General features: G+C 37.3%; 1 protein-coding gene across 2 annotated transcripts in view; it reads left to right on the plus strand.

Moving 5' to 3' along the window:
* Positions 1 to 13,996, plus strand: part of lrig2 (leucine-rich repeats and immunoglobulin-like domains 2) — a 60,231-nt gene that overhangs the window by 32,170 nt on the left and 14,065 nt on the right. Inside the window, exons 5-13 of one of the 2 annotated variants that reach the window (XM_052034705.1) lie at positions 1,356 to 1,499; positions 3,225 to 3,368; positions 3,970 to 4,113; positions 5,934 to 6,077; positions 8,406 to 8,486; positions 9,442 to 9,513; positions 10,462 to 10,530; positions 11,897 to 12,060; positions 13,479 to 13,799. In XM_052034705.1, coding sequence (XP_051890665.1) covers positions 1,356 to 1,499; positions 3,225 to 3,368; positions 3,970 to 4,113; positions 5,934 to 6,077; positions 8,406 to 8,486; positions 9,442 to 9,513; positions 10,462 to 10,530; positions 11,897 to 12,060; positions 13,479 to 13,799 — 1,283 coding nt within the window. The remainder of the gene's footprint in view (positions 1 to 1,355; positions 1,500 to 3,224; positions 3,369 to 3,969; positions 4,114 to 5,933; positions 6,078 to 8,405; positions 8,487 to 9,441; positions 9,514 to 10,461; positions 10,531 to 11,896; positions 12,061 to 13,478; positions 13,800 to 13,996) is intronic. The other variant, XM_052034706.1, reaches the window with a different exon arrangement.

Consider the following 13,996-nt stretch of genomic DNA (forward strand, 5'->3'; position numbering starts at 1 on the left):
GAGAGAGCACCAAGCCAGGCACCTACATCCCGGACCGGGTGGTCTCTGTGGTACATCAGTTTACGTACATTCTTATAGTTATCCAGAGAAAGAAGAAATTACCATATATGGAATGATCACGCATTAGTCAGGCAACATAGCACTTATTTCTTACATGATGATTGGTTACAAACAAGGAAATCACTTAAAATAGTTAATACTTCGGTTGAGACAATAGTTCCTTAATCTCTCCAGGCCATCTAGGTCTACTGTTTATCTTTACATAGACAAAGTTCTTCATTGTGGTTTCAGGGTCAACCTGCTGAACTAAGGACCAATTGTGTAAACTTGCTGAGCAAGGAACCTATTGTGCTGGTACTATTGTATCTCAAGGTTGTAGAGAACTAGCTAAAGAATGGGAAAGACATTCGAAGCAAAGCACAGCCATTTTAAGTGACCTATAATTCACGTCTTAGGGCTCACAATCTATAATATACTAACCTTTCTCTATACCTTGTACAAATTCTCAGATAAGTGGTAGGAAACTTTTAGCGCTTTGTGGCGTGCTGGGTAATTTCATCTGATTTTAAAACTACAGATTTGCATGGACTTGGGGCTCCCCACATTCACCTGTGTCAATCTGCACTGTGCTTGTGGACATGTAATGGGATGTGTTCTTCAGGATACATAGTTCACTTAGTGAATTTGATTGGCTTGGCATGGCACTCCCTGAGTTTGAAGGAATTTTATTCTTGCCAGTTGAAAGGTTAAGAATGTTGTGATGTGTATTAAACCTGTCCATCTTTTACTTTCATGACATGACAATTGGAATTCATGCTGAAGATGCTGCTTTTAAACTTGCATTAGGAAAGTCATTTGGTGGAGTTGTTCAGCCCAGCCTAGACCCAGTGAAATACTGTACTATATTGAAGGTTCTAGATTTGTGCTTGATTGTCAGTTATTTCTAGTGGTAGCATTAATTTGTTTTGAATGAGGAAACATGAACTGCTTTGAGTAACAAGATTCTCAAGCCGATAAAACATCTATAGGGTTAAGAAATAAAATCTATAAGGAAACTATGTTGAAGAAAAATTTAATCAATGCCCCTGAAACTGATACATTAACTGCCTTGAAGTCATCTTATATTTAATGAAGACTTGAATTTCAGAACCAAATCTAAAATGAAGTTTATGTTATGACTACAAATGTAGTCCTGGCCCAGCAGGAGATTCCTTAAATGTTTCCCCCTTTGTTAAATTGGAAAGATGTGAAGCACGAAGGTCTTCAACTTTTTTTTAAAGGGACCTTTATTTAAATAAAGTTTGAGCAAAAATTAGTTAATTGTTTTGTAACTTAAAATCCTATTTAATTTTCAGACATTTGAACAACAACCGAATAACGGTCCTTGAGCCGGGCTGTTTTGATAATCTCTCCAGCACTTTGCTTGTCCTCAAACTGAACAGAAATAAAATTTCTGTCATTCAGCCAAAGAGTTTCCGAATGCCTCATCTTCAGTACCTGTGAGTGATTTTGTTCAATTTACCATTCAAAATACAGAAGCGTGTCTCTATACTTTTTCAAAAAAGGTAGAAGTGCTACTGCAGTTTTCAGATATGCGGTGCCTTGAGATTACTACTGACTTATTTGAATACAAATTCATTGGGTTGATAGTAGAACCAAGTCAATCTGGTAAAGATGGAATATGCTAGAACCACTCTGATCAACCAGTGTTTATGGAGAAAGAAACCGAGGTAATATTTTGCATTGATGACTGTGGGTTCTGATGAAACAATTTATGTTAACTTTGTTTCTCTCTAGATGCTGATATCTTCAGCAATTTTTGTTTCTGATTTATCTCCAACAGCTATACATTTTTGCTTTGATCTGAACAAGAAAGTGCTACAACCTTGAAATACTCTTGCTTGTAATGTCTCTCATTTGTGAGGTGGTCTTTTGGGATCATGACCTCTGGGTTTCTTTTGTGCTCTTGCATCAGCATGCATTCCTGGGGCACAGTAGGAAATCCAAATGTTTAGTTTAACTGTGGTGAAACCTGCAGTACTCAACGGAGATTGCAATGCAGCATGCTCTCACATACAGCAAAATCAGCAAGTGCTATTTTACACCAAGTACTCTCTTATACTGTTGGTCTGAGGAAAATGACTGTGTTAAACAAAGATTTCCTCCTTGTATTTTTAAGCAGAAGAGAATGTTGCATTTGGATCCAATTGAAGGGGAATTATTGAAGGGTCTAATACTGGGTTGACTGATTTACTTATTTCATGTAGAAAGTAGTCAGACTTGTCCAGAAGTTTCAAAATATATAATAGTTATATGTACAATACTGTCTCTGTGCTAAATTATATAACTATTGAGAAAGCTTATTGGTACAAATAGATCTTGTTTTTGAAATCTCTGAATCTGCTGAAGTCTTAACATCTGTTTACTTTAAAAGCTTTATTGTTAAGGCCATGCATCCCCTAGTGGGGAAATCTAGAACTGGGAGATTAGTTTCAGAATAAAGAAGTCGCCCATTTAAAATGGAGATCGAGCAATTTCTTCTGAGTCATTAATCTTTTGGAATTTACTACCCAAGACATCAGTGGAGGCCGAATTCTTGAATATATTCAAAGCTGAGATGGATTTTGTTTTGGTCTACAGGGAAGTTGTTAAGGGAATGGGCTTGGAGTGACTTGGCCTGCTCTTAAGGTCAATATCAGATCAGCCATGATCTGATTGAATGATGAGGGGCTAATGGCCTAGTCCTCTTTTTTTTAATGATCCTATGAAACCTTCTTTTGGACAGCATAAGGCACACCCACAAGCATACTGACTTGAAAACCTTGCCGCAGGTGACAGTTTTGTTCCAGGTCTGTCCTGTTAGAACTCCCAAGTGGTCGTAAAACAGCTGAATGTAGTTAGGATTTAATTTGCTGAATAGGATTGTCAACACCCAGCCTGGAGGAGATGGTCGTAATTGTGACAATTATCTGTTCTCTTCAGTGGTGGTTCACTGTTTCAATGTACAAGTGACTAATAAAGATATCTTATCTAAATATGTAGAAAGATCTGTTGCAACTAGGAATATTTAGAAATTTTATTCTAAATGTGATCATTATGGTGCACATTCAACTACATCACTTTCCAAGCTGAAAGATTTTTCAAAATCTGTCACTTTTTTTTTAAGGGAAAAAAATATCTTAAACCACCACACAGGTTGAATTTGTGTCTTGATGTTTAAACAGGGAACTAAAGCGCAATAAAATCCGAATTATTGAAAGTCTTGCATTTCATGGCCTTGACTCATTGAAATCATTGAAACTACAGCGTAATGGAATCTGTGAACTCAAGGATGGAGCCTTCTGGGGGCTCAATGAAATTGAGGAGTTGTAAGTCTTTTCATTCAACATATATTCTGGATCTTGTCAAGCCATTTAAGAAAATATTGGATTACTAAAGTTTTGAAGTGATTAATGTAATTAAAGTAATGTGAATATAATTGTTAAAGCAAAGTAGGCATGGAATAACTTTTTTTTCCTTGAATAAGTCAAAGGTTGTCTTTTGTATGTGTAATGTAAGTGCTCTAAGTAACATACTTAATGTCTCCTCATCTGAACCTTGCAGTCATTGGTGATATAACTCTTCCTTGCTAGAATTAGCACAGTTTTTGAATGCAGGATGTCCATGTGATGGCCTGCCTGGCTGAAGAATGAGACCTTAATTCAATATATTACTTGATGTTGCATGCGTATGTAATTGTTGGTAAGCAAAGGTTTGGGTGCTTTAGGGATATTTTGAAGAATTTAGTTTTGTTTTGAAAAATCTAGAACTTGAGATTTGGCCTCAGAGCCAAAATTATTTTACTTGGGGGAAATCTGGTCTCTTGCTTTTTGTCTTTTTATTTTGACCTAATTATTACATAGCTAGAGTTGAGAAATATGCTAACTTCAGGAGGGGAGAAAAAATGGATGTTTCTTTTCTCTGTTTTAGGGACTTAGAACACAATAACTTGACTGAAGTTACCAAGGGCTGGCTGTATGGCCTTAAACTCCTGCAACAGCTACACCTGAGTCAGAATGCCATTGCCAGGATAAGTGCTGATGCTTGGGAGTTCTGCCAGAAACTGACAGAACTGTGAGTTTGTTTCATTCATTCTTTCCTTCACTCTTCTAATACTACCAGCTTTGTGTAAATCGTGATTTTAATCACTATAGGCCACAATTTCATCCACCTTTTGCTCTAAGCTCTAAAATTCCCTCCTGTTCTGCCTCTATCTGTTTTTAAGAACATTTTAAAACCTAGCCTTCTGACAATGCTTCTGGTCACCTATCCTAATGTGTTATGAAATTTTTAAAGCTGGTATGAAGCACCTTGTGCTAATACAGGCTCAACTTCAAATTGTTGCTTTATAGTTAATATGAAAGGGTAATGATGCATATACTCCCGACTAAAAACTTAATACTTTTTCTTAGAAAGGGATTACTAGTGATGGTGCACTTTCTTTCCCCACTGGTATGTTTTTTTTAATAAGCAGTGTTTCCTTAATTCTCAAAATAATTTGTGTATATAGATACAACAATAGTTTTGCTGTGCTTTTCGTGATGTAAAACTGGGTTGTGTGTCCACACTGTCTTTGAACCAGAAGTGTATTTTCCTATTTTTTTATATAGATTGTCTCTGGTTCCAGTGCTGCTTCTACCATTCTTCTGACATAATCACTTAACCTAGAACAGTACCACACAGGAACAGGTCCTTTGGCCCTTGATGTCTGTGCTGAACATGATACCAATTTAAACTGCACATCTGCATGCACATTGTCTATATCCCTCATTTCGCTGCCTGTTCATGTGTGTTTCTTAATGTCTCTTAAACATCACTATCGTATCTGCTTCCACCACCGCCCCTGAAAGCATTTTCAAGACAGCTTCCACTGTGTGTGTGTGTGTGTGTGTGTGTAACAGAAAAGCACCATGTAAATCTGTTTTATGCATTCCTCCTTTCACCTTAAAGCTATGCCCTTTAGTATTGACATTTCCACCCTGGGGGAAAAAGGCTATCTACCCTGTCCATGCCTCTTGTAATTTTATATACTTCCATCAGGTCGCCCCTCAGCTTCTGATGCTCCAGAGGAAACAGTCCAAGTTTGTCCAAACTCTCGTAGCTAATACTCCCTAATCTAGGCAATATCCTGGTGAACCTCTTCTGCACCCTCTTCTTCTTGTAATGTGGTGACTAGACCTGCACACAGTACTCCGAATGTGGTCTAACCAAAGTTTTATTCAGCTGCAACATGACTTCCGGACTTTTATACTCGGCACTGTCACCAATGAAGGCAAGCGTGCCACATGCTCTCTTTACCACGCTATCTACTTGTGTTGCCACTTTCAGGAAACTGTGGACATGCACCCCAAGATCTCTCTGCACATCAGTGTTCCTAAGGGTCCTGCTATTTACTGTAACAGTGTCAAGAACGTTGCTCAGGGTTTACAACACTGTATAATATTGTTTTTAGAACCTCCAGGCTTAACAAATAAAATACCAGGAGTTATGGCTCCATGTTAATTGTTTCCTTTATGTTTAAATCCTAAATTTATATTGGTCGATTTTGCATAGTCAGTCGCCTGCTGTGACTAGTGCATTAGTGCAGACCAGAGTCGACTGTAATAAGTCTGAGCATTACTCCAGTAAAGGAACATAGAACAAGATTTTGTTATTTCAGTGCTCCACAGATGTGAAAATGGGAAAACCTAGAATTTATTTAATTTTTATTATTATAAAATATTAATTACTACTTGCTGTATAACATGGAATGTATACTTTGGGGTACTGTGTAGTGTTGCTGTATCTGAATTATAAATGGTCGAGTTATTGTAAATGGGGTGGGAGAATTGTATTAAAGTAAAGACGTAGTTTATTTCATACCTCCTAAATGAATTTGTTCCTTTTTATTTCAGGGACATGACCTACAATCAGTTGACTCGTCTAGATGAGTCTACATTTATGGGCTTGAAATTGCTTGAGAATTTGTACATGGGAGACAACAGAGTGAGTTACATCGCTGATGGAGTTTTTAGTGGCTTGTCTAACCTGCTCACACTGTAAGTATGCAGAGTAAATAGGGTTGTTCACAAGCAGTTTAAAGGATCAAAAATGTATCATTTACTCCATATACTGTAGACTGTACTAATTGAACCTTATCTGTAAGTCTTGTCAGTGAGCGTGATGCAGATCTGAACCTGCAGTAGATGTGGAAATAATTGCTGAATGAGTCATGTCTTCTATCTCAAAGTCATTATCCATGACTACGATGGACAGTAAAGCTTTGTTTAACTGCAGTTTTTGTTATACACAAAGGTCATTGATGAACATTTCTGTGAATTTATTTGTTTTTAAGTATTCCATTGTACTGAAATCCAAAGTGTTATGGCTTCAAATTTTCTATCTGATAGGCATTTTTTTTGTGCTTGCGTTATGGTGAAAGCTAGAGAAGTTGGAAAGTCCTTAGTAGAAATGTGACTGTCAGTATTCATTTAGCTGAGATTTGCAAGTAGTTCTTTAAAATATACAGGAAAAGAAATTGATTCCAAGTTGCACTAAGAATGAAGTTGGCAAGCATCAGATTAAAACTGCAATAAAAATAAAGCCAGAGTTTACTCTGCAATGTCTATTGCCATATTCCAAATTAATCCTCCTCTTCTTTCCCTTTCCACGCCTAAGGAGTTTGTAATTTAGATTCCACTTAGTTGAATTGCTGTACTGAGTTGATATGAAATAGCAAAACAGTCCCAAATTAAACCGAATGGGATTAAGTAATGTGGATATTTTGGCCATTGGTTTAACCTTTAGTAGATAAGTGATCACAGTTCATCTAGATTGGTTCAAAGTAGCCTAAAGCAGAAAGGGAACAAATTAAATTGTGTTGTTTTGCCCTATGGGGGAGGGGTGTAAAAAGAAATGGCTGGTGAGTTTCTTCAGTTCAGGGTCGCTGAGCATATTCACATTCCAGGGCATTACTGATTAACAAGGCTCCAGCTATTGATGCCTGACCAGCTGTGTGGGAAAAAGGAAAACTAATTGATCAGGGCAAGGCAAGGGCAAAAGGGTGAAAATTTCAATTTGTCAAAATGAAGTTGGAAATAATGCTTGGTGGAATTGTTTTTGTTTAAACTTCTGGATGAATTTTGCAGTTTGCATCTTATTTAATGTTTCCTATAATAAAATTTGAAACTTGTTTCAAATTTCCTCAGGCACAATCTGTGTCTGTGACTAGCAAGGTAATGTGTTGAAGCATATATCAGCAATTTGAAACTTGTTTCAAATTTCCTCAGGCACAATCTGTGTCTGTGACTAGCAAGGTAATGTGTTGAAGCATATATCAGCAATTTGAAACTTGTTTCAAATTTCCTCAGGCACAATCTGTGTCTGTGACTAGCAAGGTAATGTGTTGAAGCATATATCAGCACTTGGGGCTCTGAACATGGCGGTTCTATTCTTGAGCATGTGGACCAGTGGAAACTAGCATTCACACCAGAATGCTGTGGCAGAGTGCCATTGACAAACATTGAAGACTGCATTACTCATTTGCCAACTGAATAATGCATAATGTTTACAGAACTTGAACAGATTTAAAACTGGAGGGTAGATGTCCAATGTTTCCACACTGGAAGTCACTATTTTCTACAAGTTCAGACTATAAGGATGTCTTTAAAAAAAATAATAATTATCTGCCCAACTATGAGTTTTAGAGAGTCTTCAAGTTCTGGGATTTTTGTTAATTACATCTGGCAAGAAAAGCCTTCCTCAATAGCATAATCTTACTTCATTTAGTAAAACGCTTTGGCAAAATGTTTTAGGAACAGCTTCTTCCCCTCCACCAAGAGATTTCTGAACGGTCCATGAGCACTACCTCATTATTCCTCTTTTGCACTATTTATTTATTTTGTAATTTTTGTCTTGCACTGTACTGCTGCTGCAAAACAACAAATTTCATGACGTATGTCAGTGACAATAAACCTGATTCTGATTCTTCAAAGCTTTGTGTTTCACACTTAAGTTGATAATGAGTGTAGTTTAAAACAGCGCAAATGTACTGTTGGCGCATCTGGGAAAAAGAGTCAGCACTCTTGTGTTGAAAGTGCAAGACCTAAAATGTTAAGCTGCCTAATCAACGCCTAAACAATATGTGTTTCTATCATTCTGACTCTTCACACTCTCGGCACTTATGGTGCTTCCTCCCATGTTACAGTTGGTCAACTAAAATAGGGCATGCTCTTTTCATTTGGCTATCTGATGCATATTTTAACTTTGTGTATGGGGCTGTAATGGTGCTTTAAAGAATGAAAACTATGTTCTTGTGTGGGTGGTAAACAGATTGTTTCTTCCTATACTGCTTGTAAAATCGAGTAACAGCAGGTTTCTTCCTGCAGTGATCTGAGGAATAACGAAATCTCATGGGCAATTGAAGATTCAAATGGTGCTTTCACTGGATTAGACAAGCTGCAAAGATTGTATGTATATTGTGACTCTCAAGCTTATGTGTCTTGCTTTTATATTGTATATTTTTGTGCTTGTCCCTCTACTTTCTCCCACCCCAATATGGATTCTCAAACAAACCTAAGACTAATAATTTTAGTTGATCCATATTTATCCTATTTTCCCCCAACCTCTTTCTCTCTTCACCTCACCTCCTGCCACCCCATTCATGATATTGCTCAAATTAAGCAGAGTAATGTGCTATTTAACACTTTTACTGAACTGCTTGTTCAGATTTTAGGCGTCACAACATGCAATTTCTGGGCTAGGCTATAAACTATCTAATTTCCTTGTTCCTCCAGGCTAAAGTCCTTGTAAGTAGACATACCTGAGGTTTAACAATGGCTTCAGTGCTATGCTGAGAAGATAATTTGAATACACATTTTCTACTACAGTTTAAGACCCCAAGTTGTGGTCTGATCCCTTGTATGGTGGATATTTTATTTTGATTTAAGGAGCCCTGCAGAAGGTTTGAGTCTGCCTATGCTCAAGGTCTGTACACATGCATATTACAGCAAAATTCACTGGATAGAGTTAGAGATCATCAGCTAGGATTCTCAAGTACAAATCAATTATGACAGCCAAACTTGCTACTCTGTCTGAGGCATAGCTTTTGGCAAGAAATAATTTGTTCATCGTTGATATTTTTCTGCCTATTAGATTTGGTGACGTTAGATGGTTTTCTCCATACCAAGGTCCAGCTTTTGTTGGAACCTTTTATTATAGAGCTTTTTAATATGGATGCATTCGTCTGTAGCTGTAATAAGGAAGAGTTTATAACCGAACTTAAATTGCATGGTTCTGTGCTATGGTTCTATGCATGTTGTGACTCCAAACATCTGAACAAAGGGGGACAAGAAGCAGCCAACACATTGATGACTTTTGTAGTGTATACTGTTGACTGTCAATTGTCTTTTCACTCCTTTGTAGGATTCTGCAGGGAAGCAAAATAACTTCCATCACCAATAAAGCATTTTCTGGACTAGTAACCCTTGAGTACCTGTGAGTATAGATGTCTAAATACACTTCAATTCTTTAATAATCTCAAAATACAATGCCAATTAAAATGAAAATTTTATAAATGATCACATTTACTTCCATTTACCAAATAATTCTGCGGGTGAAAAAGTTATGTGTTGGATTTTAATTCCTCTTTGTTGCGATCTATGCTCTCCGATATACCAGTTCAGCTAATATGGCAGCCCTAATATAACTGTCTTTATTGGCAATAACTATGCATACTTGGAGAGAGAGAATTAATCACAGGAAGCTTTCCTTTGAGCCATATACTGTTTGTGTGTATGGTTTTTAAGCACCAGAAATTAGACAAGTGGCACAGCTAGCAGAGCTGTTGGCTTGACTCCAGTGATAAAGGTTCATGCTGATCTCTGTGAAAGTGCTGTCTCTTATTCTTGCAATTGCATGGGTTTCCTCTGGATGTTCTGGTTTCCTCCCACATCGCAAAGATGCGCTGGTTGGTAGGCCATTTGCCCACTAAATTGCCCCTAGCATATAGGTGAGTAGTAAAATTTGGGAGGGAGTTTGTGGGAATATAGGGAGGATAAAATGGGATTACTGTGAATGGGTGCTTGATAGTCACAACAGACTTAATGGGCGAAAGCCCTGTTTCCATGCTGTAGAATTCATTGACTCTATTTTGTTAAAATCTGTTGACTTTTTTAATTTTATAAACTGTTCAGCGGTCATTCAGGTAAAACTTGTGTTTGTTCATGTGGGCAGGTATGAACCATTTGAAGAAGAGGAAGGCATACTCGCCATCCCAGCCAAATCACCTTCCCTCATTCTTTGTTTTTGGGTCAGTGGGTGTGGCAGTCTGAATGTTATTGACTTTCATAAGTGTGAGAGATGCTTTGATACGTTAACATGCTGTGCAATTGTTTCTATTCCTTTTACCTTCTACTTAAAAAAAATTTTATTTCTTCATTTTAGAGATCTGAGCAATAATGCCATTATGTCGATTCAAGGAAATTCTTTTGCCCAAATGAAACTTAAGGAGCTGTGAGTATTTATATTAAAAATATTCTAGCCAATTAATACTGTATGAGTTCATTTAATTATAAAGCCTCTTCTTGATTAAATATGGTCTTCAGTCATGTGCAAAGCCTCCATCCAGGCCTCTTTCTTTGATAGCTGTCAGTGAATGCAGGAAGGTGGCTTTGGGTTGGAGAGTGTGTGGGGGGGAAGGATGATGGGAATTCTACATATAAATTAGAAATTGAGAGTGATTTCAGCAACCCAGGAGTGCATGAGTGCTGTAATGTGAAGTGGTGATCAGATAAATGAGAAAATTTATCTTTTGCTTGATTAGTTCATCATATCCTGAGATTCAGGTGGTGTAATTGAATTGCTAATGTTTAGCAATAAAGGTGCCTGAGAGATTGGAGGAGGACAGTGTTTCTGAGGTGGAATTTTGTATAAAATGAAGCCTACAATTAGCAAACTTAAACTGAAGTGGCAGCTGTGCAAATGCACTATTTCAAGGCTTTGATTACTTTGTCAACAGGATTTGCTGGATAAACATAACTGGATAACTAGTTCATGAGTTTTAATCGGCTCCGTACCCAGGAATAAAAGGAATTCATTCAGCTCTCTAAGCCTATAATGCCTGTTCTTGAATCATGGCTGATCTGTATCTTTGTTTACCTACCTTGCTGCTGTATCCCTTAATGTTTGTACCAAACAAAAAAAAATCATTAGTTACAATCTTTTGAAATGGATGGGATACAGGCCCCATCTTGTCTTATGGGATTTCTGTTAGTTAAAAGGCATAAGTTGAAACCTTTTGAAAAGGATGACATAGAATCTATCTTTTTATTTATGCCACTTGTTTGAGAAATGACGGTTGGGTTGAATGCAGATGATACGTGGTTCATGTGCACAATGTCATAGCAACTGAATAGCAAACAAATGCTAGCCTGGCTGTTACCTTCCCACCTCCCATCTGAGCAAGCTATTAACTAAAAATGGTCATGTACTTCCATTGAGTTTTCTGGGTGAATGTTATTACTTCTAATGGTGGATGTTCAATATTTTCACTGCTGATAATTTGGATTTGCTATGTAATATATTCACTGTTTATATGCTGCCATTCAGCCTTTCCTATAACACTCCTTTTGGAGCTCTGTCTCAGCTGTGTAATGCTACTTGTACTGTATTTAATATTTCCCTTGTGCAGCAGCTGCCTTCTATGATAAATGGGATACAAGTCCTGAAAGAAATTGTGGCTTGCTGTCACAATGTTGCCTGTACTTGACTCCTTGGAGCTCTTTTCCTGGAAATTCTAACTGAGATTAACTGCAAGTAATAATTTAAAGTTCTCTTTCGGAAAGATATCCAAAAGGGTGTTTTTATTTACTGTCCACAGAGTTCTGAACACCTCCAATCTTTTGTGCGATTGCCAGTTGAAGTGGTTGCCTCAGTTTCTAATTGAAAAACAGTTTCAGCACATGGTCACTGCCAAGTGTGCTCATCCTGTGTGGCTAGCAGGAAAAAGCATCTTTAATATTGATGTGGAGGACTACATTTGTGGTTTGTATAATTGGTATTTATACTGACTTAATATGTGGGAATCAAGCTTGTTTAGATAAGTACCCTGTCTCATTTTACAGCAAATTGTTTTTTCTTGCTGCTGATTCAGCATGGAAGTACAGCTTTTGAATGAACTTCATATTAATTGTGAACATTAATAATGTTTCTTAATGTATGCCTTGTAACAAATATTGTAAGCCTGAAGTAAGAGAATTAAAAATCAAATGGAGAACTTGTTAAATCTATACACTTATTTAAATCTTTTCAGGCATATACAGAATAACTTTGTTCCATAATCTGTAAGAACCAGAATCAAGTTACAGATATAATTTTGTTTTGAGATTTTCAACAATTTTCACTTTAGTGCAACAGTTGTGCACTAAATTAAAATGGCTTACATTTCTGAGTTTAGAAATTAAAGTTGCTGTACAATTCCTACTATTACTTAAGGCTCCATGCTGCTTCAAAGTACTAAGCACTCAATCTAAAGAAGGTAGCTTGCATGTAGCAAGCAAATTGTGTTGATGGAATCGTATCTGGTAAATTTGACAGGGACCCCACTAGCACTTTCCTTGTTCCATGTACACCTAATGTTTTTCATTTGGAGATGGTCAAATTCAAGGATCCATTCAAGAGCCAAGTGGCATGTGGAAAAATGTCCTGACTGTGGTTCTTGGAGTTTCAACCCTTAAATGGTTTAAGTGTATCCTCTGGCTCCCTAATGCAGGACTTGCTTTGGCTAAGTTACTTATGACTCCTTATGCACTATCATATTTGTTAGGGTGGATTTTACATGCCTGAATGTAGAGAAGGCAAAGAGTAGGAGTAACGGAAAATATCGTGGGCCAATGTCTGCTGCTAATTAGTAATTCAGTGGTTGTATAACTGAATTATATCTTGCATGACCACATGCATTCTGTTAACTTAGTGTTTCCATGAGCTCACTCACAACGGAAGTTGCCTTTGTAAACTTGCATCTTGACTTGAAGAAACATCCATTAGAATTCATAACATTTTAGGTTAGTAACAAGCTTAGACCGTAATGATGCAGCAAATCCAAGATCATTAAGATAAAAAGTAATGAATGGATAAGGAGATGTAAACAATTTATATAACACATGGGGATAAAGGTTTGATTTTCAAGGTGAATTACTTGGCTGCTAGTTATTCGATGTTATTTAATTCAGATGATTGGCGTATGACTTTTAGCAACAAATTCTTAAGTAAAATGTTTACATTTATTATTGGAAGATTTAATTTTGCTTTTAGTGCAGAATGCCTTCAGGTTGTCAGGAGCAGAGAGTTAAGCAGAGCATAATAGAGTTGTTCTGAGTACAGCAGTCCAGTTGCATAAAACAAAACTCTTGTGATTTAGTTTTTGTATGGTGGCCTATCCCTTGATATTTTTCATTCTACAGATGATTTCCCAAAGCCTGTGATCACCACCCATCCTGAAACCACTGTGGCACTAAGGGGGATGAATGTCAGCTTCACCTGTACAGCTGGTAGCAGCAGCGATTCTCCCATGGCTGCTGCATGGAGGAAGGACAGCGAGTTGCTGTATGATGCCGAGATCCAGAACTTCTCCAGTTTGCGAGAGAAAGATGGCGACTTCGTTGAATACACCACTGTACTGCAGCTGCGGAACATCAACTTTACAGATGAGGGCCGGTACCAGTGTGTTGTCACAAATTACTTTGGCTCAAATTATTCCAACAAAGCAAAACTTACTGTGAACGGTATGTGAATTTTCTTGCAGTAGAGTGGAGGGGTTTGTGGTTGTTCACGGTCTTTTTATAACTTAATTGAAATTTTGGAGCGTAATATAATTGCATTTCAACTGCTTCTCTGATGCAATAAAAGTTGTAAATTATGGCTATAATCACACTATCACAGAGCTTATTGGGTCATTTACAGGCAATTCCTGGTAGTCTTT

Source organism: Pristis pectinata, chromosome 20 (genome assembly GCF_009764475.1).
Source record: "Pristis pectinata isolate sPriPec2 chromosome 20, sPriPec2.1.pri, whole genome shotgun sequence".
Taxonomy (NCBI): domain Eukaryota; kingdom Metazoa; phylum Chordata; class Chondrichthyes; order Rhinopristiformes; family Pristidae; genus Pristis; species Pristis pectinata.